This window comes from Anabrus simplex, chromosome 1 (assembly GCF_040414725.1).
Source record: "Anabrus simplex isolate iqAnaSimp1 chromosome 1, ASM4041472v1, whole genome shotgun sequence".
NCBI lineage: Eukaryota > Metazoa > Arthropoda > Insecta > Orthoptera > Tettigoniidae > Anabrus > Anabrus simplex.
In genome coordinates, this window is record NC_090265.1 from 660,230,466 (window position 1) to 660,255,157 (window position 24,692).

The following is a 24,692-nucleotide window of genomic DNA, read 5'->3' on the forward strand; positions in this document are numbered from 1 at the left end:
ATTGCCATTGCCGAGTTAATGAATGTTGCGACATAGCTTTCTTCCTCCACAAAGCCGCATCCATTCGAGCAATACCCTTCTGGAGCAGTCCTTCCACTTCAGTAATTGTGAATGACCTGTTATTAGTGCGTACGTAATGTTTTACTTCACCCCATACCGTACCAACTCAATGAGGTTGAAGTGACAGTGGTAGGGCGGCAACCTAATAACCTCGTGCCCTTGGTCCTTCGCTACCTTGTCGGCTAATTTAGTCATACAAATATGCGCTGGGATATTTCTTTACTGCAGCCATTCCACTAACAGCTCTTTACGGGCGCTCGAAGTAGGTGTCTTGTTCATTATTACAGAGTGGTAAGGTGCAATGTCCGTAACAATGACAGAAGGGATTTTTTTGATCTGTAATAATCGTGAACGTGTCTTCGTATTTCATAAGCATGGAAAGAATTATATCCTGTTTCAGGAGTTGGCTTAATTCGTTTTTTTCTCAGAGTGCTGTGAAACAAGTCCCTACTATCAGGCCCGTTTCCGCTACTTCTATGTTCCACAGTCCCTTTTTCCTTCTGTTCTTGGAGACGAACACCTGTTTGAATAACAGTACGCTTTGAAAGCCCTTAATGTTTGACATATGCGTTCCACAACTTGATCAGCTGGAACAGAGAGATGGCTACACAAGCGTACGAATTTCCCCTGCCTCTCGTAAAACTCACTAGTTCTCCGCACTAATTCTAATGCCTGACCATTAAGAGTAACTCCGCGGCGCAAAGGGTTATCACTTCGCGGTTCATGACTATGTTGTCGTTTACGTCACATCGCACTGCATTCGTTAAAATAAAATTTCACGATTATCTCACAAAAAAAAAAAAACTTTCATAAACAAGCGAATCACACCTGACCACGTGCTAGCGGCGACAGACAAAACGGCAACACTTCAATATGGTAGTCAAGCTAGTTATAGATAGCACCACCGTACTACATACATTGCCAACAACAATCAACTGAAAATAGTTCGTATTTATTTTGTGGCTCGCTTAAACGTCATAATATTTTTAAATGGTCATTTTTGTATAAGGAAATAAAATATTATAAGCACTATACGGAATTAAATACGAAGTAACATGAATAAAATGCGTAACTGTATCTCCCATAAAAAGTAGTAGATTGGTGATTCTGACTGACGGGTGACGTTCTTCATTTCATTTCTGTAGTGTTGCCAACATGACTTACAACTGTCAAGTGCAACCTTGTGCCGGCCCACCTATAGACCTGGTAATTCCGTGGTCACGTGTTACACAGCTGGAGTCGAGGACACGGCACAAAAAACCCAAGGGCACTGCTTGCTTGTCGGAAAAAACCCATTTCTGCTGCACGCTCGCGGAGATACTGTAGAGTTGAAATCTCCGTTCTGACTGGCAATTTAATGCACTAGTCCACCCTGATAATAAAATATTCTTCTCAAATAAACCAATTACCAATTTTCAATGGTACAGTATGAAACAGCAATAGTTTTGTTTAAAATTTTTTGCGGATGTTTTCCAATTAGCGACTTACTCATTTGCACATATTTTCTAATTCCAATAGGCTGAACACGCATACTCAGTTTCATTCTTAAAAACAGTAATAGCATTACTCCAGAGGCTTGTGGCAAACATTTCAATTTTCATACTTCATACGTCGTCACCTAACCTAGGTTTACTGCACACGTGTTATGGAAACATATGTCAAGCTCCCTGTAGAATAATGACAACCTTTTCACTCTAAATTTACATGAAATTGTACAAGACGAGAAAGTACATAACCTAACCTCTGAAATTAGTTATGCACACTGCTGTATCTTAAGGAGAAGTATCACATTCTTATTTTATTTCAGTACATAATATTAAAATTAGGCAATCATTTACTTCAGCCTTTATTTCTAAGGAGGTAACAACTGCTGTCATTGCAGTTATTGCAAAAACATGTTCTCTCGATGTGTGTTTACACCAGTCTGAATAGTGAGGAGAGCTCTGGCTCGCTCAAGATTGACTTTCTCACGCGTAGCTAGGAATCGATAGGGAAGATGATCAGTCGCATTCAATATAAATGCTGGAGTACAGTGTATAAATATTGATAACGGATAAAACTTAACTTGCTCGAATATGTCCGTGATAACGTATGAATCAGTAAAAGGGTTCTCATTGTAATAGAAGAATATTGAACAGATTAACCCTTTGAAGGTCACGGCGCAATATATTGCGTGTCGCAATTTGAAGTGATATATCTTCGTAACTGTATGTCTTTGGACAACGATTGAAAAATGGATAACTTCCTACATCTGTTGGCTATATTTTGAAGTCATTAGGTTATTGTTATCACCATGGGGAGCGCTGGAAATGAAATGTTTTTAAGCGGATGTTTTCAGCTGTAGCGAGTCAATTGCAAACAGTTGAACATGGCTGCGCGAAGTTGAGCTGACTTGCTTACAAGCGATGATAGAATTCGTGAAATTCTTATGAATACTGAAAGTAACTGTTCAGTATTTGAAGATAGTGATGAAGACGATGTAGGAGGTATATCTGGAAATAATTCAAGTGGCGAAGACGTAAATGAAAGTGAGGTTGAGGTCTTACAGCCACCACGTCCGAAGCGAACGAACATAAATAAAGCACCTAGTAATCACAGAGTTTGAGAAGACGAGACTATAACTAACCAGTTCACGCCAACCGCTTTAGCTTCAATGGCAGTAAGTCAGGAATTCAGAATGTTTCACTCACGAAAAATTCTTCAGAAATTGATATTTTCAAAAAATTGTTGTCCGCCTCTGTGGTGTAGTAGTTAGTGTGATTAGCTGCCACCCCTAGAGGCCCGGGTTCGATTCCCGGCTCTGCCACTAAATTTGAAAAGTGGTACGAGGGCTGGAACAGGGTCCACTCAGCCTCGGTAGGTCAACTGAGTAGAGGTGGGTTCGATTCCCACCTCAGCCATCCTGGAAGTGGTTTTCCGCGGTTTCCCACTTCTCCTCCAGGCAAATGCCGGGATGGTACCTAACTTAAGACCATGGCGGCTTCCTTTCTTCTTCCCTGCCTATCCTTTCTAATCTTCCCATCCCCCACCAAGGCCCCTGTTCAGCATAGCAGGCGAGGCCTCCTGGGTGAGGTACTGGTCATTCTCCCTAGTTTCATCCCCCGACCCAATGTCTCACGCTCCAGGACACTGCCCTTGAGGTGGTAGAGATGGGTCCGAGGGGAAAATCAACCCTGGAGGGTAAGCAGATTAAGTAAGCAAGTAAAAAATTGTTCCCTGTACCTTGTTTTGAGGATTATCATACTAAAAAACATTACTAAAAATGATGTTTCACAATTTTTGTACTCAAACTAGTTGTTTGATGTCTTGTTAACATACTATGTTAAATTCATTTGTTTCATTAAAATATAATGCCTCCTGAGGGTTGTTTTGCAAACATGTGCAATAACCTAAATTTTGGGGTGTGCAGTGGACTAAGAAACCTGACTCTCAAAGGGTTAATATAGGAATTTTCGAAGGGCATAATAACATGGTAATTAAAAGGGGGGAGTTCTCTTCTACTACACCACAGCGACCGCAGTCGGATATTAATCCGAGTCCAACATCTCACTTTAGCCATAAGTGACTGCGCTCTAAATTCTTCTTCTGCCTTGAATCATACTTAGCAAGCTTATGACGTCTTTTTCATAGCTTCTTCATATCCCATAACCAAAACAAATATAAATAATTATTTGAGGATTTTAAAATTTCCTTAATGCTAAATGCGGGTTTTGCTATATTGTGAATTACGTTAAATCAAATATAAAATTGCTTTGCTCTTATGGAATAATTTTTGGGACTTGAAATTTCTTCCGTTAAATGCAGTTTCATGTTAAATCGAGGTTTCGCAAAATTAGGGTTATCTATACTAATATTATAAAGAGGAAAAATTTGTTTGTAACGAATAGACTCAAAAACTACTAAACTGATTTTAAAAATTACTTCACCTATAGAAAGCTACATTGCCAGTGAGTAACATGGGCTGTATTTTATTTTCAAAACAATTTAAGGTGGGGGGCACGGGTGGGGAGATGTAAAAATAATAGGCTAATATAGGCAAAATATTGAATCTGTCGTATAAGGACGAGACAAAGCTCAATTTAATCCTCTTGACGCAAAGAACAAAACTCGGTAAGCCCTATGGGCCCGAAAACCATGTTTTAAGGCCTTAAAACCAACCGTTCCGGAGATGTTGGCACCACACTACCCCTGCTCTAGGAATCTGATGAAGTAATGAACTCCCGTAACCATGGCAACGTCAGCTCCAGGATTCTACAATAAATTCTACAATAAAGAAATAAATTGTACAATAAATTACAAAAACCTAACATGTTACAGATATGAAAACTGATATTTAGAATCCCCTTTAAAAATTAAAGAACACAAATATTCGTTTTCAGAAAATCCACTTAGGGGGAGGGGGGGTGAAAAGAAGTGAGGAAGGAGTTGAATTATTTATATGAGGATGCATATATCTCAAAAAGTGAAGGTTTTACAGACTTTAAAATTGGTACTTGGAATCTCCTTTAAAAATGAACACAATTTTTTAAAAAAAAATCCACTTAAGCGGGTGAAAAGAGAAAAAAACGGGTGAATTTTTAAAATGAGTATCTTCTTCTTCTATCGCTTTACCCACACCTGTGGGGTTGTGGGTGCGAACTGTGTCGCACATGTGGATTTGATCCTGTTTTATGGCTGGATGCCCTTCCTAACGGCAACCGTATGTGTAGGGATGTAATATTATAAAGACGAAAAATTTGTATATTTGTTTGTAACGGATAGACTCAAAAACTACTGAACCGATTTTAAAAATGACTTCACCTATAGAAAGCTACATTGCCAGTGAGTATTTTATTTTATTTTCAAAACAATCCAGGGGGGGGGGGGGGCGACGGGGAGAGATATAAAAATATTAAAATAATAGGCTTATATAGGCGAAATTGAATTTGTCATACAAGGAAGAGACAAAGCTCATTTTAAGCCCCTTGACGCGAAGAACAAAACTCGGTAAACCCTACAGCAGCTAGATTATGCATGTACGTTTGGGCATAGCTGCCAACCAAAATTGATACACATATGACTTACTATCTGGAAAAAATGAACTGTTGTGTAAGATGCTCGTAGCACTCCTTTGGGTGGGGATGGAAATGGAGTGAAGTATAAAAATAATAGCCCCGGAGATCTCCATAGTACTGCGACCAGCGGTTGCCGACGGGCCTCTGTTTCTTACGTACTGGCTTAGGTTTCAGCATTTTGTGGAGTCTGTTACCTATAGTTTAAACTATTTTCTATCAAATCATGGAGTAGTAGTATCACTGATGTTATTAGTGCCAATACTTTGGTCCACTTTTACGATCATTGTAACCATGAAAACAACCTATATACTGTACACAATTGTCATGATGGTGCGCCCGTGACTTGAAAAAATTTCTCAACATTCATACTTGGATTCATTATATGATGTGCGACATGAGTGAAAAGCCCTGAGAATTATAATTATCGATAATTATAGCAGTTCCTTTTGTTCATCGCGTATTTCCTTGATCATTTGTAATAAAACGAAATGTCGGATCAAACAAATACGTTCAATAATATTTATTTTTGTGGTACTATCTAGCGGAAGTATACTTACACTAAACCTGCAGCTCTGTGAAGGGAGCAGGTATATCTAGGTGGGAATGAAGGAAAAACATGGTAGCAAAAGATCTTAGAGGTCGACGCTAATTAGGAACTAATATTTAGAGGCCCCATGAAGAAAAGAAGAAGAAGAAACATGACAAATCATTTCTACGTAGTTAAGTAAATACACCAGTGATATAAATATCTAATGAAGTCAGTCACACTGATAGTATGAGTAACTAAAGCCAGTTTTTGATAACCCGTACGAAGAACGGGTACTTCTGCTAGTTATTAATAACTTTATTGGCCACATTGGACGACATGATATTGTACACTTTTTCTTTGAAAATTGTACTGTTTGCTTCTTCTTTTCTGCCCAGTACTTCTTCATTCATTCTGATCGCAGTGTTCTTATTTAGTTTGAAATCTCTACAGGCCTTCTATGCATCATTTCAGTTGAAAATTTGTGATTCTTAAGAAGGGTGGTCATTTTATTCTTGTTCTCTGTATATGTAATTTCAAGTCCAACTATTTTGAGATCCTCTTGAATTTCTTTGATCCAATGCCCTCCTGTCTTCTTTTCCAGATTTCTCATCACTAGTTGTCTTAAAATCCTGTTTTATGGTAATCGTAAAATGTGAAAGAAATAAGAGATTCAATTGGGATCATACTGTATATCATGTCTACAATTTTAAGATTTTTGCAGCATTAAAAATTTAAAATATATCACATACAGTTAATAAGATGAGTAAATTAGATTAGGAGTGAAATTACCATTTAACAGTTAGAATGAAATATCAGACATCATTTTTTTCCTCTCTTTAATGTGAATTCTCTCCTTTCCTTTATTGCAGATAACTTGCTGTTCAGTGGCAGATCTTTGGATCTATTCTTCCTTTCTGTATGTTCAGTGTTAATATGATATTAGTAATTGCCATTTGGTAATTGTGCACATTTGATTTCAGTTCCAGAGGAATTTCAATATGATCCTGTGACTAAAACATACGGTGATCCAACTCGGCGGCCAGAAATTAAATCTTCAACGATAGAGTTTATTGCACCTTCAGAATACATGGTATGTTGAGAAATTATCATAAACATTTTATTAGTATGTTACTTCTATTTGTTATGACTATGTTCTTCACATGTGCTGCACCCTAAAATACAGCGAAACTTTGTTAGTGCATTCCTCATTAACACGTTTTCCCTCTTTGCACGTAAATTCAAAGTTGGGATTCTCATCGCATTGAATCTATATAAAAATAATTCACTTATTGCATCACGAATTTTCACTCTTTGTTTTAGTACGATCACATTTTTCCTAGCCCTGAAAATATTATTTGTCATCCCTTGTGAAAGAAACTTGATTTCCAACTCGGGTAATAGCCATAGCCACAATTGCGTGCTTACGGGAAAAGGCTTTGAATTCCTTCACAGGATAAGTTGCACTTTCGGGAAGCAATCCGTTAGCCTCAGGAATGTTCAGTTTTGCTTGCTGGTTAGCTGCGAGATTGCTGAAAAACAGTGAGCCAGTTTGTGCTGTATTTTGCATTCCATTCAGAAGTTAAAAATTTATTTCGTGTTGAGTGGTACAGTGAAGTGTAGCTAACATTTTGTTTTAGAAAGAGTCTGCAATAATACTTCTGAATAATACGTAAAATTTGCATTAGACTATTGAAACAAGACAACTGGCATACTTACTCTATTCATTGTCACTGCCTTCAGTCTCTGGCTATTTTCGGATGCATCATTTTGGTCACCATCCCATACTGCATCATCCTGACTTCTGTCCAACACATTTGCGATGCTTGTCTTCAAGAAACTTTTCACAAGAATGCCTGTTGACAACATAACCCATGCTCGCATAACCTAATCACACATTAGTTCATCTGATGGCCTCTTTATTTTGCCTAATGGCGTCAGGTCATGCTCCCTCCTGCCATCCATTTGGCGTACAGTTTACGTATGTTGTTCTTAAGGGCTTGTGGACGGAAACATCTAAGGGCTGTAGACAATGTGCGAGTCCACCAGGAATTAAGAGATCAGTTTTCATTTCCTGAAAACATTTCTTGTGTCTTCCACTAAGTGTCCGCAGAAACTGTCCCATACTAGCATTGCTGGGCATCGAAGCAATGCCCCTGGCCGTGCTCCCCACACGTACGGACCCTGTCCTGGACAAAAGGTGTATCCATCCATCCTTTCTTTTGAACCCGTACATGAATGCCTTTGGAAAACTTTAGGCACTGTTTTTCTTTTGAAAATAATGTATTGTGGCAATTTTCTTCCGTCTGCGGTTATTGCTAGCATGACAGTGCAATGCTGTTTTTCACACCCAGTTGTATGTACAAGCACGCTAGATTCTCCCTTCTTGTTGATGGTGGTGTTGCATGGCATGTTGAAGTTTATCAGGTTTGATCTGCATTGCCAATTTAAGGTAAGAGCTAATTGTTTTTCTTTCACATTGCTGTCACATGGTGATGAAAATCTATGATTTTGTTGCTGAAATCGCTTGGCATTCTCTGGCAGAGAGATATTCGCCTTCACAGACACAATCCCTCTCGTGTCATGAATCTACTGATCCTACCCCGGCTCACTTTCAGATCCGAATAGCTAATTCCTCCTTTGATTGTTAGGTAGCACACTTTGAAATGTAGCATCTCAGGTGAGATACTAAAGCTATCATTTCACAACTCTGTAATATAATAAAGCAACTCATTTTCCAGTTCAGGAAACTTACCAGTTTTTGGCCCTCTGAATGCCTTATGTATTCATTTGGTGGTTTCTAGCGCAACTTTCAGTTTAAGCCAATAGCAAACATTAAACTCATCACACCGAATTCTCGACCAGCAGCTCTGTTACTATGTTCTTCAGCATATTTTATCACTTTGAGTTTAAACCCGGCCCACGTTTCTCCATAACTTAAAGATCGACCCACACAAGAAAACTTAAATGAGAAACAAGAATGAAAAGTGAAGACAATATTGGTACAATACAACAGATGGATGATACCTAATACCGTGATCACTTGACTGCCTGGACAGGGAAACACTCCCAGTTCATGTGATCAGCTCTGCGGACAGGTAGCAATAAGCATGTTGACAAAGTGATAGGGATGGCCGAGTTTGACTGACTGGCTAGGAATGCGACTTTGGGGAGGGGGTTTGCGAGTTAGGTATTTTTGTTACAACAGCTAGCCCCAACTGTTCTGCAGGTAGAAAGAAGTGCAGCTTCTTCTTGTACTGTCACGTACAAAGTACTGTAACAGCAATTGGTACAGTCCCGATATTTGCAGTAAAACCTCGATGCATCGTTTTTCGAGGGGAAGGGAAAAATGACTATTTATAATCATTATAAAATATCAAAGCCATTTTGACAGTGCTGATATAATTATTTTATTATTATTATTGATATATACAGTCGTATCAGCACACACGTTTTTAAAACATAACCGGTTTTCGGACACTAAGGTCCATCATCAGTGTTAATATTTAAATTTAATTTCACATAAGTGTGTCGTCAAAATGAGTTAAAAATGAGTTTAAATTTGTAGCCCTGTTGACATCAACTGTAAAATGAGAAAAAAGAAACCAAGTGTTAAAATTATGAAATCAATACATGTAAACTTACAATGTTGTTGTAAAAATTATGGACATACCATGTTAAGGCTGGCTTTCCTTCGTGCTCAGGCTGTTGGTCGAGTACTAACAAGCGTTCAGCTTTAACTACGGAACCGCACTGCAAGCACATGATGTTACGTCACCTCAAGGTTTAAATGGAGACCTCATTACTCCCGAAACATTTCTGGGTTGTTTGAATTTGCTTGACAGCAACATTAAATTCACTATGGAGAAAGAAATCGATAAAAAGTTAAATTTCTTGGACCTCACATTAACAAAAACCAACAATAGGATAGATTTCGATATTTTTAGGAAACCCACACAGGCCATCACTACCATCAATAAAGATTCCAACCACCCAGGAACCCACAAACAATCAGCTTACAACAGCTACATTAGTAGATTACTAAAACTTCCCTTGAGTAATGAAAACAAACTGAAAGAAATTAGAATAATAAAACAAATTGCTAAAGCAAATGGCTACAACCCAGAAATGATAGACAATATTATACGTAAGAAAGAAAATGGAGAAAAAAAGAAAAACCATGAGAAAAGAAAGAAAATCCATGAACATAATAAATTTGTGACATTTACATATTTTGGAAGTCAAGTTTTTAAAATCGCGAATATATTTAAGAAATTTCAACTAAAAACAGCTTTCCGAACCAGAAATAAAATATCAGAACATATATATAATGCACACAGTGTCAATAAAAATGATATATATACTAATTCGGGAGTATACAGGCTCACTTGTAACGACTGTAAAAAGTTTTATATAGGTAGAACCGGGCGAACCTTAAATCAAAGATATCAAGAACATTTTAAGGCAATAAAGTACAACAAGTATTCAGCTTTTGCGGAACACATTTATAACAATAACCATAGCTTTTTAGGGATCGAAAAGGACATGAAGTTAATTTTTAAAGGTAATTATGGATTTGAATTAAATACACGTGAAAACATTGAGATATTTTTAGCGCAGACTAGGGAACCAGATAAAATTTTAAATGAAACAGCCGCAAGCAACATCTTGTTTACAATCTTGAGTTGACGTAAACATCAGGTGCTCACTACGTAACCTTGAGGTGACGTAACATCATGTGCTTGCAGTGCGGTTCCGTAGTTAAAGCTGAACGCTTGTTAGTACTCGACCAACAGCCTGAGCACGAAGGAAAGCCAGCCTTAACATGGTATGTCCATAATTTTTACAACAACATTGTAAGTTTACATGTATTGATTTCATAATTTTAACACTTGGTTTCTTTTTTCTCATTTTACAGTTGATGTCAACAGGGCTACAAATTTAAACTCATTTTTAACTCATTTTGACGACACACTTATGTGAAATTAAATTTAAATATTAACACTGATGATGGACCTTAGTGTCCGAAAACCGGTTATGTTTTAAAAACGTGTGTGCTGATACGACTGTATATATCAATAATAATAATAAAAAAAAAAAAAAAAAAAAAAAAAAAAAATGACTATGGATGCTGGAAAACTATAAATTCGGGTGACATATAAAATAGGGGGAAAACAAATTAAGAAAATATGGGTATTGTATTTGGGCATTTTTCATGTAAGTTAAATATAATGATAATGATGATGGAAATGCTCCAGAGAAAAGGAACACATGGAATAATTCAGGCAACAGAAGGAAGAAACATCCAGGATATTTCGAAGGACTAAACGATCATTTGAAAGAGCTTACCTGGAAGAGATCCATACCGACTTTGTCAAGAACAATTCCCGAGACTTTTATCAGACCTTCAAGAGCAAACTCAAAGGATACCAAGTGCCAAGTTTGAGCTTCAGAAACGAACAGGGTAAAATCGGACTGAACAACCAACAAAACTGAGATATTAGCCAGATACTTCCACACTCTCTTGAATTGTCCTTCCCCAACCTCCAAACTAGAATTTCCAGACATACCAGAGAACTCGGAAGATGACAAACCACCAACAAAGGAAGAAGTCATGGAAGCCTTTGAAACCCTCAAAAACAACAGGGAAAGTGAAGAGGACTCGATAACGGCAGAAATGTTGAAATGGGCAGAACCAGAAATCTTAGATGATCTTCACCAAATCATCAAGGAAATCTGGGAGAAGGAGACAATCCCTGAAGAATGGAAAACAGCTCTTCTCCATCCGCTGCATAAGAAAGGGGACAAACAGGATGTCAACAACTATAGGGATGTGTCCTTCCTCCCGATAGCCTATAAAATCGTCTCAAAACTGCTTCTTAATAGAATAGAGGCGAATTTGGGCCAACAACTAGGGGAATACAAAGCGGGTTTTAGGAAAGGCCGCTCCTGTATCGAACAAATGTCAACCTGAAGTCAATACTCCGCCACAGAATGTTGAGTGGTAAGAAAATTGTGGTGTCGTTTATAGACTTCAAAAAAGTCTTCAATTAAGTGGACAGAGAGACTTTGGGTAAGATCATTAGGGATTTTGGAGTCAAAACCAAACTGGCAAATATAATCAAAGAGACACTAATGGGCACAATCTCCAAGGGAAAATTCTTCGGGCATCTCTCACAATAATTTGAAATCAAGACAGGCATGAGGCAAGGGGATGGACTATCACCACTCCTATTCAACTGTGTCTTAGAAAAGATAGTGAGAATATGGAACTCAAAACTTGAACATCAAGGGATAATCCCGATCTGTCTCGGGAGAAAATCAGTAGGGATTAAAGTTAACTGCTTGGCTTTCGCTGATGACTTTGCTATACTATCAGAAAGTCCAGAGGTCACAACCATCTAGATTAACCTCTTGGAAAGAATCGCCAGCCAAACAGGACTGAGGATCTCAGCAGAAAAGTTTACCAAGAGGTGGAAAGAATCTCAGAGACCATGAAGAAAAGGAGGCTGGTGTTTCTTGGACATCTGTACAGAATGAACGCAAACAGATTTACCAAACAGATATTTGATTACCTGAAGAAAAAGGAACACTGCAGCATGGATTGAGGAAATGGAGGATATATAAAGGTTAAGTATCTCTGAAGTCCAGCTGTTACAAAGGAATACGTTTAAGAACACAGTGAAGAATTTGGAAGGTGTTCAAGCCACAGGAAGAACTAAGAAGACCGAAAGAGCCGCGTGTACCGAATTTGCGTAAATCGTGAGTCATTTTATATGTAAAATGTAGGGTTAGGTTTCCATTTACTCACATATTAAATTTAAAATAGCAGAGATTCTTAGTATTTTTACAAAAAAAAAAAAATAGCCATTATTTTCCTGAAACGCATTATAATGCAAACTTTATACAGTTAAAAAATGTAACACTGGCTTTAGCTTGAATAGCAGCTCGAGGGAGAGGCATGTGTTGTTGGTTGTGATGCTCAATCCAATCATTTCTTTCCATCGCTTCCAAGCGAGATTTGGTCATGCTAGTCACACTTAAGTTAGTAGAAGATTGAACAGTTTTTCGAATTGATTCTGACTTGTCACAAATAGTTCTCACAGTGGATTCAGTAAGTCCCAAAGCACGCTGAATGTCAACAGTACTCTCATCTTTCTCATAGCGATCGAAAACTTCTTTGTTTCTAACGAATACGACTTTGGTACATGCTTCTTTCCTTCGACAGGCACGCTTTATTTTCTTTTACCCGGTGTTTTAAATATGAAAGCTGTCAAGTGCAACTTCACAGCTCTACTACCGAGACTGACGATTCACGTCTTGACAAACACAACAGAAGATGCGTGTAGAGATGCGCTTGCCCCCGTTTAATCTTGGTGCGCGACGCAGTGTACGTTACAGATTTCGGCAATCATGTCAGTACCTGCTTCCACGTATTGTTAACAGATGGCAACACTAGACGTAAAACGAAAATCGCTTGTATGCAAACTCGCGGATAACGAATCTGCGTATACCGGGGTTTAACTGTATTTCAAAATTTTGTGACCCTCTGTGCCACAAACAGCCTGATACACTTTCAATGTGTTTTGCTTTTATAATTCTTATCAAGAATTCTTATCAATTCAGAATCAAGAATTCTCTTCTTGTGATATCCTTTGGATCCACTTTCTTCAACTCTAGGTATTTTTTTTTTTTTTTTTTGCTACTTGCTTTATGTCGCACCGACACAGATAGGTTTTATGGCGACGATGGGATAGGAAGGGCCTAGGAATGGGAAGGAAGTGGCCGTGGCCGTAATTAAGGTACAGCCCCAGCATTTGCCTGGTGTGAAAATGGGAAACCACGGAAAACCATTTTCAGGGCCGCCGACAGTGGGGTTCGAACCCACTGTCTCCCGGATGCGAGCTCACAGCTGCGCACTCCTAACCGCACGGCCAACTTGTCCGGTCTAGGTATTCTGAAAGATGTCAAGATTGTGAAAATGTTTTGGGTACATAATATTTCTTCCTCCTTGAAGAAAGAAGCGGATCCCGCTGGTCCAGTAATCTGTCCAAACATCTGCCTAAAAAGATAACCGTGTAGTACATACATGCTTCAAAATTGGCTCTTTATCGTTCAAGTTTTGAAATTTCCAACGGCGTTCTTTTCTTTTGACACTTTCTCTAAGAAATAAAAATATATCAGCAAGGATTTCATCCACTTTAAGTGGTAATCTTCCAGCACGTTTTTCAGCTGCTAGATTAATCAGGTGGCAAATGCAACATACGATGGCAATACCTGGTTAAACTTTCTTCAGAACTGCTGAGACCCTATTTTTGTGTCCTATCATAACAGAAGCATTGTCGGAGCAGAAAGCCATACAGTTTTCAATTGGTATATTATGAGAATTCAGCTGTGTTACATCAGGTTACCTATGTTTCGCCCTGTTGAGTCCCCGTCTTAACGCTGGTATGGATAGCACAGTGCTCACTACTTTTTCCCTTGAAATATCATAGAATGTAACAATAGGATACAACTTGGCATTCGTATCATTGATTCCATCCGTTGTCAAAGAAAATGGTCTGTTCTGAAGCATGTAACAATTTCAGATGATGCATTTTTATTTTATTTCCAATACATGTCGTTTTCGTGTGACCACAGCTATATTTCTTTGCAACCGCTGATGTGGGAAACATCATCTTAAATAACCAGCATGATCAGCCGCACTTGAGGGCACATTGTGTTCCACCAAAAAGGAAGTAAACAGGCACTTGACCCTAATTATGTCACTGTCAAAGTTTCCAGACTTGGCAAAAGAGGTGTTGATAACTTACATGTTTACCACCTGGCCTAGAAAACCAAGAATAACGGCCATGTGCTGACCACATGACACCTCGTAATCTGCCGTTCTTCGGGCTGAGCAGTGGTCGCTCGGTAGGCCAAGGCCCTTCAGGTCTGTAGTGCCATGGGTTTGGTTAGTTTAGTTAGTTAACGTGTTTACCGCACTTCACATGATTAGTTAAATCGTTTCTTCCACCATGTGCAATATTAATATCACACCCACATATTGTGCATAAAGCAAATTTTCCTCCCTTGATTTTAGTATGCACGGAAAATCAACAGAATATGATTCTTTAAATGTCTGGAAGTACTGTTTCTTGTAGGATTTATTCATGAATCCTACAATAGGAATATAGAATATGAAAGTGTCCGAGAACAAATGTCTCGATATCTACCAAAACATCGAAAGGAACCTGGATCACTGAACGTCATATAAAATTATAACAAAAACACTCAAGGGAGTTAAACACTTCATTATACATGTCAAAGCACAAAAGTCCTAAACCATTAAATGAACACGACGCCAACTTCGTGAACAAGGAATATGCACATGGTAAAAAGCACGCAAACATGGAACGAATGTAATTAGTCCAGGGAATACAAGAAACTGCGAAGCACAAAGTTATAACACAAAAAGTCAAACACATCATTAAAACATGTCAACCTTAAAAGGCCAAAACATTCAAGGAACGCAAACTTCATGAACAAAGAACAACACTCACGTGGTCAAAGAATATGGGTTAAATTACAACAAGTGAACAGAGCATTTGTGGAGCAAAGCCTGTCGACCCCTAAGATCAACATTGAAGAACTGTTATACCGAACCGAAGGCTAGTATGCTGTCCATTCAGCCAAAGAGATTGACAGTACTTGACACATTATAAAGTTCAATAATTTTTGATAATATAATTCTGTATGGTATATTCTAGGTAGCACTTATTATGAAATCATTAGTCTCCATTCTTTATCTTGCTCCATTCTTGCTGTGGGTTGTGATCTTTGTTATGTTCTCTCTAGTGTTCTTCCAGACATTCTGTTATCCATTCTCATCACCAACATATCCCTAACTGACAGCTCATTATTTTTCTAATAAGTCAGCATTCATTGTCTACCTAATGACCCTATTTCTTATCCTGTTCCATCATCATCATCATCTGCAGTTTGCAGCTATTGGCCGGGTCTGCTTATCCTGTACCATCTTGTAGTATTTTCAGTTCTTTTCAGAAATATGAGCAATTGCCCATCATCCTAATCCTCTTCCTAACGTAAAGCAACTTACTGAAGTTGCTATCCAAGACCGAGATAAAGATACAGACTAATGATTTGGAGAGACTTGCACACATGGAGAAAGATGCGATGGATAACATACAGCAGAAATTCAAATAATCACAATTAATATGTGGAGGACATTATGAAAACACAATGTAAATGAAAGATTTTCAAAAAAACAACCTAGATACGAGAGCCATAATACATTGATCAAACGTAGTATTGTACACTGACTGACAGAGCAAATGCAACACCAAGGAGGAGTGGTTCGAAAGGGATGCAAGTTGGGGAAAAAACAGAGACGGCACGGACGAATAATTGATGTTTATTTCAAACCGATATGCAGGTTACACAATGCGCACGGCATCGATTCAGTAGGATGTAGGACCACCGCGAGCGGCGATGCACGCAGAAACACGTCGAGGTACAGAGTCAATAAGAGTGCGGATGGTGTCTTGAGGGATGGTTCTCCATTCTCTGTCAACCATTTGCCACAGTTGGTCATCCGTACGAGGCTGGGGCAGAGTTTGCAAACGGCGTCCAATGAGATCCCACACGTGTTCGATTGGTGAGAGATCCGGAGAGTACGCTGGCCACGGAAGCATCTGTACACCTCGTAGAGCCTGTTGGGAGATGCGAGTAGTGTGTGGGCGGGCATTATCCTGCTGAAACAGAGCATTGGGCAGCCCCTGAAGGTACGGGAGTGCCACCGGCCGCAGCACATGCTGCACATAGCGGTGGGCATTTAACGTGCCTTGAATACGCACTAGAGGTGACGTGGAATCATACGCAATAGCGCCCCAAACCATGATGCCGCGTTGTCTAGCGGTAGGGCGCTCCACAGTTACTGCCGGATTTGACCTTTCTCCACGCCGACGCCACACTGGTCTGCGGTGACTATCACTGACAGAACAGAAGCGTGACTCATCGGAAAACACGACGTTCCGCCATTCCCTCATCCAAGTCGCTCTAGCACGGCCGGCACCATGCCAGGCGTGCACGTCTATGCTGTGGAGTCAATGGTAGTCTTCTGAGCGGACGCCGGGAGTGCAGGCCTCCTTCAACCAATCGACGGGAAATTGTTCTGGTCGATATTGGAACAGCCAGGGTGTCTTGCACATGCTGAAGAATGGCGGTTGACGTGGCGTGCGGGGCTGCCACCGCTTGGCGGCGGATGCGCCGATCCTCGCGTGCTGACGTCACTCGGGCTGCGCCTGGACCCCTCGCACGTGCCACATGTCCCTGCGCCAACCATCTTCGCCACAGGCGCTGCACCGTGGACACATCCCTATGGGTATCGGCTGCGATTTGACGAAGCGACCAACCTGCCCTTCTCAGCCCGATCACCATACCCCTCGTAAAGTCGTCTGTCTGCTGGAAATGCCTCCGTTGACGGCGGCCTGGCATTCTTAGCTATACACGTGTCCTGTGGCACACGACAGCACGTTCTACAATGACTGTCGGCTGAGAAATCACGGTACGAAGTGGGCCATTCGCTAACGCCGTGTCCCATTTATCGTTCGCTACGTGCGCAGCGCAGCGGCGCATTTCACATCATGAGCATACCTCAGTGACGTCAGTCTACCCTGCAATTGGCATAAAGTTCTGACCACTCCTTCTTGGTGTTGCATTTGCTCTGTCAGTCAGTGTATATTGTGGTTTAGCGCACTTTTCACTTGTTTCATGCATTCAATTCAGAGCAGCTCTGATTCCATGATTTAGATTTAGTTTGAAGTTAATGTACTTAAAGTAATGATGATTATATCCACTGATTTTGAGAAGCCTTACTATAAAGGATTTATAATAAAGAAGTGAGTGAAAAATTACAACTTAACACAATATATGGTGCTTTTTTAGAGTTAGCTTGCGGGATTTGCCATGTGATTTGAGTCCCAGGTAGGCATAAAGTACGATGGCTAGATTCGTCATGTTCCTTCCTAGAGACTTCAGTATATTGTTGAGATCAGATTGTTTGAATAAAAATAATTGGGAAAAAGGAACATACAAGCTGTTGGTTTATTCATAGCTAATTCCAGTCTGTGTAGTATACCAGTATTATGTTTTGTATGTGTACTGTATATAGGTGCAGCTTCATGAACAATTTTTTTCGTCTTGTTTTACAGCTTCGTCCACCTCAACCTGCTGTGTACCTCTTCGTACTGGATGTGTCTCAGTTGGGTGTTGAAAGTGGTTATCTGCAGCTAGTTTGCAATATTTTGATGGATGAGTTGGAGAGGTTGCCTGGAGATGGGCGAACACAGATAGGTTTCATAACCTTTGACAGCAGTGTCCACTTCTATAATCTTGCTGAGGGTCTTAGCCAACCTCAGCAGATGGTTGTAGTTGATACTGATGGTAAGAATTCTTAGATTCACATAAAGGTAATGAATGTAGTTTTCATCTCTCATTATACATGTCAGTTTAATGATATCCTTTGTTATGGAGAGAAACAAGTTTATTCAGAAATAAATTGAGTTTGTTCCATTCAATCAATGCAATGGTGCACAACTTATGGATCAGTTAAAAATCTAACAATAAAGTGAAAACTAAATTAAATTTACATGTGTTAGTGTCTTGTACATATAAATAATGTATTACTGACTTAAGTACTTGAAGATGCTTGAATTTAGATTCCGTGATTGGAATTTGTGATGTGTACAGTGGTTGAACCCTGGTGTGATGGCATTCTTTACGTCTGTGAGGCAGCAGTTTCCACTTTTCGAAGTATGCTACTTTGTAAGATATTTTTCCAAATGGACTGTATTTTAACATCCTTAGATCATGGACAGTGGGATCCCCAGTCTTCTTACCAGGTCTCAGGGGGGGCAGGATGCAATTCAAGCCTTCAAAATTTCCATATAGGGTTGGCGTCAGGAACGGCATCCAGCCTTAAAACATGGCCAAATTCACATGTGCAACACAGTTTTGCACCCAGACCCCAGAAAAGAGGAGGAGGAAGGAGAAGGAGGAGGAGAAGAAGAAGAAGAAGAAGAAGAAGAAGAAGAAGAAGAGGAGGAAGAAGAAGAAGAAGAAGAAGAAGAAGAAGATTCTTCCTCTTCATATGTGCCTAATAATCTTCCACATTGATCATTTTAGTAAAACCTCAGTATGCCACATTGGCCTTCCCTTGGAGAATGTATGGCTGTATTTTCTTCATAATTTAGGAAAAGAACCTCCTTCCTATATGCTGTACAGTATTATTCTTGCATCATGTCATATAGACTTCATACATGTGAAGGATCGAACGGAATGAGGAATCTACGTGCGTCTTCTTGGAACTGGACCTGCAGTAGTGACTGGGAACTTCAGGCGGATGATCCAGCCGCTCTTTCACTTTGCCACACTCCCTAACCCGTTTTCCCTTTGCAACTGCGTGCCCACTGTCATTGAAATGAGAACAATTGTCGTTGCTTATCCAATTTTTAAACATATCTTCGCCAATCGCTAGAGTGTTTATAAATAAAGTTCTGCATACTTGAACCTTTTCACCTGATGGTTATCTTAAAAATATATCATGGTCTGTGTTCTTCGTAGTTTCTTCCTCTGTTGATTTCCTCTTCCTCTAAACATTTCTTTTTGTTACCCAGCTACGAACGAATGTTTTGTTTTCACTCCAAGAATTTGAGTTCCAGAATGTGCTAAATACTTTTTCTCTCTTCATCTGTTATTTCAGCGCACGCTCAAATTTCTTAGTAGTGGTTGTTCGTTTGCATCTACACAAAACTTGCTTGGATTCCCTTAAACTATTTTGAACCACCTTATCCTCATTCTTCTGAAATCCTACATATTCCAGCCCCTTGATTTTTATTTATCTTCCTCTTCGAACCACATTCTGAATGTCTGTCTGTTAGGTCATCAGCCCAGAGGCTGGTTATATCCTCAAATAGCACCACCAAAGGCTATGCAGTTATAGAGAAACTGCAAAAACCAATGGCAGAGCCCAAATGAGGCATACTAGGCAAGATGAGGAGTGAGGTAGTTTGCCATTGCTTTCCTCACTGGACCAGAAGGTGCCACTGCAGCATGACTGATCCTATGAGCAACACCTTTCATAACACTCAGACACTAGTTGTGCCCCAAATGTCATTACTCAGCACCACCCATACCCCAGCAGCTTCCATATTGTCACAGCCATGGATGAGACTGGGACTTCGGTGGAAGCTACACTTTGTTCTGGCCTGTGCCAAGAGACGACATTCTGAATAATGCTTGGATTGTCAACGTCCTCGCAGCTCTCCCTTTCCGCTTTTTCCACATCACAGCTTCTTTCTCCTCTCTATAGCATCTTTTGTATTTCTTTCTTCTATGCCACACCATTTAGATGTCCATTTTCCAGAAAATCTTCCACACACAGTTCATCAATAACTTGCACACCAAGTTCATTATTGACAGATATTTGAATAGTTCGCTCCCTGTCACGGCTACCAGTTGCATTGTTGTTTTCCTCACCTACATCCCCTTCTGTACTAACATTTTGAATGGCAATATTTAATAATTCAGCAAGCACAGGACCCAGTTCAAACATTACTGTTTCATTGGAACAATGCTGCAAGTCATAGCCTGTCACTGTGTTGCTGGTATTTCGTTTATTCTGTTCATGGACCATCTGCACCATCAACATCCCTCGTGAAAGCATTCTGGGAGAGAGAAAAGTCACAGTTTAGACTGAATCGTTTGGCTATCCATCACTTTTGAACAGTAATTGATTTTTAATGTTGTTGTACAATGCTCCAAAAACTTGAATTCTCTTCATATTCTTACTTGAGAAGCCTCTTCATCATATACAGTGAATCTAAATCGATATAATACTTGCTTGGTAATATGATATATGGCAGTTTTGCTTACAATGATCATGCACTCATGCTAATGGAAGGTACTGAGGTTTGATATTGCACGCAAACAGCAACTCAAGCCACAGAGTAAAGCAGAATCTCCTATGTGACACTCAGACGTAGAATGTTGTCCTTGCAAAATCATCTACAGTATGTGCACGCCTTGTCACATAGGAGCTATTACAAACCTAATCTTTGACACGAGTACATCGGAGATATTGTTTTAGTTAAATTTGATTCATAAAATATTTATTTTCGTATAGGAGGTTTTTGCATATGATGCGTCATGGCTCCTACTATTTAACAAAGCAATAACCTGAAAATGGACAAAAATGTCACATAGATTTTGCAGAAACAACGACGAAGTGCAATTATTTCAGAATGAATGAATGAATGATTGCTCTATGATGTTCATTGTAATATTTACAATATTTTTTATTAACTATAGTTTAGTTATTATGAGTTTCGACTTGACGTTTGAGCGCTGCCTTTTGGCGGAGGGTAAGTGAATTAATCAACAGCCAATCATGGGCAGCCGATCACTCCGATAGAGCGCGTTAGACCCCAGTTCCAGTTAGCGGTGTTGTCGATTTGTTGTTTACTGTAACCACGTGCTATCAGCTGTGTGTTGTATTGTGCTCAGTTCTTTTCGCGGTCTTTGTGCTAGGTTGTTGTTCGTTTATATTTCGTAGTGTAGAGTTTATAAATGATTTGTTTAGTATTTTTAATAGTATAGCGCGTTATATTGTAGTGAATAGTGTGTAACAGGTGATCTAGTTTATAAAGTAGCTTAGTTTAATATTTCGTTCAATTGTAATATAGTAGGTTAATTTTAGGCCCGTGTGTGAATTTGATATTCTGTCATGTCGACGCCTACGTCTAAGGATGAAGCTCCAAAGAGAAGAAAGCTCTTCGGACGCGGTACTCCACTAAAGAGGGCCCGGGAAATTGTTTGTAATGTTAGGGAGTCATTCTTAACAAAGCACCAACAATGGCGGCTAGAAAGAATGAGCTGATTAAGTGGGAGAAAGAGCACAATATTTCGGTTCGCGATGACATGGGGAAGGTGGATCTTATGCATGTCTTGAAACAAAACAAGCCCCAGTGCCTAGTTTATGTGGTGGATGAAATAGCCAGAAGGAACGGGCATAAAGTAGTTCACCTTCCATGCCATTTTAACACCTTATAATTGATTTGGGCCCAACTGACGAATTATATAGCTGAGAATAACCGACTCTTCACAGTTTCGGAAGTTGAAAGACTTATTTTCGAAGCCGTAGGCCGCGTAAGTGCGGAGGACTGGAGCAACGTTGTGAAACACACAAAATCCGAGATGAATAAAGCTCGCAGACGATTATGTTGAATACTTTATTATCTCTGTAGGATCAAGCGAGAGTGAAACCTCAACATACGATGACAATGCCGATAGTGACTCAGAAATGAGTGGTATATTCGCTTTGTAGGATTATTTCCTTCGTTACGGGAAATTGAATCTAAAAGCAACGCGAGATCTTCTACATGGTGAGTAGAAATTTAATTTAATTTTATCACTTTTTATCTGTTCGAGCAATGACATTTTTATCTTGTAGCCTTATCCTAAAAGTGTTGTCTGTTATTGTTCATCTTATGTGAATCATGTATATTGCTACAGCGAATAACTGATTATGGACTTATATTCCAGTATTTGCATTTCTGTATCGTAAATCAGCTGTTTGTATTCGTAGCAGTTTGGCACCACACTCTGACTTCCGGCTAACTGTCAAGTCGAAACTCATAAAAACGGGACTATAACCTGTTTAAAAATAATACCACCAACCATTAAAATATTTTCTAATTAAAAGTAATACAATTTAGCCAAGAAACAGTGTTTTTAAAGTTCTTAGAAAATAACATCCACTTGAATTTACCTACTATGTTACCTGATGTGTTATATTTTTGTAAATTTTTTTTTTTATCTCAACAGATATTTTCCTGCCTTGTCCAGACAACTTGCTTGTGAATCTAAGTGAGAATAAAGAATTGATAAAGGATCTATTGACTCAGCTGCCCATCAAATTCCGTACATCACATGATATTTACTCTGCCCTGGGGCCCGCTCTGCAGGCAGCATATAAGCTCATGGTAAGAGACTATGAATGACTATTGTGTCTATACTCATTGTTGTTGTTTGAGTCATCAGTCCATAGACTGGTGTGATGTGGCTCTCCACGCCATCCAATCCTGTGCTAACCTTTTCATTTCTACGTAACGGCTGCATCCTTACATCTGCTCTAATCTGCTTGTCATATTCATACCTTGGTCTACGCCTACTGTTCTTACCGCCTGCACTTCCCTCAAAAACCTATTTCACAATTCCTGGGTGTCTTAAAGATGTCTCCTTTCATTCTATCTCCTCTTCTCGTCGAATTTAGCCGAATCAATCTCACCAATTCGATTCATTATCTCTTCATTCGTGATTCGATCTGTCCATCTCACTTTCAGCATTCTTCTGCAATACCACATTTCAAAAGCTTCTATCCTCTTTCTTTCTGAGCTAGTTATCATCCATGTTTCACATCCATACAATGCCATGCTCCAGACAATAGTCTTCAAAAACATCTACTTCCTGTATTAGTGTTCGAAGAGCAAATTCTTTTCTTAAGGAAGGCCTTCTTTGCTTGTGCGAGTCTGCATTTTATGTCTTCCTTACTTCTGCCATCATTAGTTATTTTACTACTCAGGTAACAATATTCATTTCATACACCATGTGTATCTGGAAGAACATCACCTCTGCTTATTCCTCTTCAAGACATAAAATTTCAGTCAGTAACTACCCTCTTGAGTATAGTTCTATGATTTATATAACAGTATTATTGCTAAAAATGTTTCTATGATTAATATAACAGGTATTATTGCTAAAAATGTTTTGTGAACAATCAGACATAATATGGTCAAAATTATTTTATATCAATTGCATTCCTAAATTGTTACTCTTTTTTCCCCCTTCTTTTTCTGCCACTTATGTCACCACATCTTAAGTCCTGAAAGATATATTCAGAAAAGCATGCCACCTACTAAAAGGAAATGTAGAATGCAAACTGTACATCTCCGGGAAACTATGCCTTGCTGTCAAGAGGCTGAGGGTGGATTCATAACTTGTTTTAGCACTGACTTTGAAATACTGTAGTTCCCTGAAAACTGTGTTTGTTCACCATTTGACCATCTGAAACATCAACAGGCACTTTTCAATCATTTACATCCATTTTCTGGGTAAATGAATGGACAAAAGTTGAAGTAAATATTGAAAAGCTTATATAGTGTGTGTTGTTAAAAAACAGATGAACGTTGTCAGAGTTATGTATTGCTCCATCCACGATAAATTTCATTATATCAAAAGTAACAGAACTAAAAAAACAACTGCATGGAGTCTCCTATTGCAAACACAATATCGTCCCTGGAAAGGCAAAGCGACAAATTACGAATTTTACAGAAGTTGATAAAAACGATTAATGAGTCGAATACTTAAGAGTTTAGGCAGTTTCTGTTTTTATTACACTCCAGAAATGTTTTCACCTTATTGTCATGCATTAGATTACGTATTTATTCAATAGTAGCAAGTAGGAACTTATTTTAAAGTTATGAATATCGCTTACGATTGTTTGCCGGTCATTGTCAAGTTCATTGTTTAACGAAGTGGTCCTCTTACGATAGCTTTTGTAGCGCTTACGATATTTTGGAGGCATGAGAATAAGTTTTCTTAAATGATTGTATTAAGAAATATAGATGGAAAACAATAAGAGAATGAAAGTTGAAATTACACTATTACAGTACAGTATATAGAAAAGAACATTTTTATCAGTCCTCCTCATCTGTTTGTGGTAATAGATCACTGTGTTTGGAGTTGTAAGTAATGCTTCCTATACGTGAACCTTTTCTTGATACCAAGTTTTACGGGGGTGAGGAGTAAGGTGGGAGCTCTTCCTGTTCCGGTTATACTGCCAACTGAATGGAAATGAAATCTGAATTGAATCAATAATATAATCGATCGATATGAATTTTCTAAACTTCTATTATTATTATTAATTTTTTTTTTTTTGCTAGGGGCTTTACGTCGCACCGACACAGATAGGTCTTTTGGCGACGATGGGATAG

At 39.1% G+C, this 24,692-nt stretch overlaps 1 protein-coding gene across 3 annotated transcripts in view; it reads left to right on the forward strand.

Annotated features, from left to right (window-relative positions):
* Sec24AB (Protein transport protein Sec24AB) overlaps positions 1–24,692 on the forward strand; it is a 201,776-nt gene that overhangs the window by 64,945 nt on the left and 112,139 nt on the right. For all 3 annotated transcript variants that reach the window (XM_067135817.2, XM_067135818.2, XM_067135819.2), the window contains exons 9-11: positions 6,624–6,733; positions 17,853–18,084; positions 22,525–22,682. In XM_067135817.2, coding sequence (XP_066991918.2) covers positions 6,624–6,733; positions 17,853–18,084; positions 22,525–22,682 — 500 coding nt within the window. The remainder of the gene's footprint in view (positions 1–6,623; positions 6,734–17,852; positions 18,085–22,524; positions 22,683–24,692) is intronic.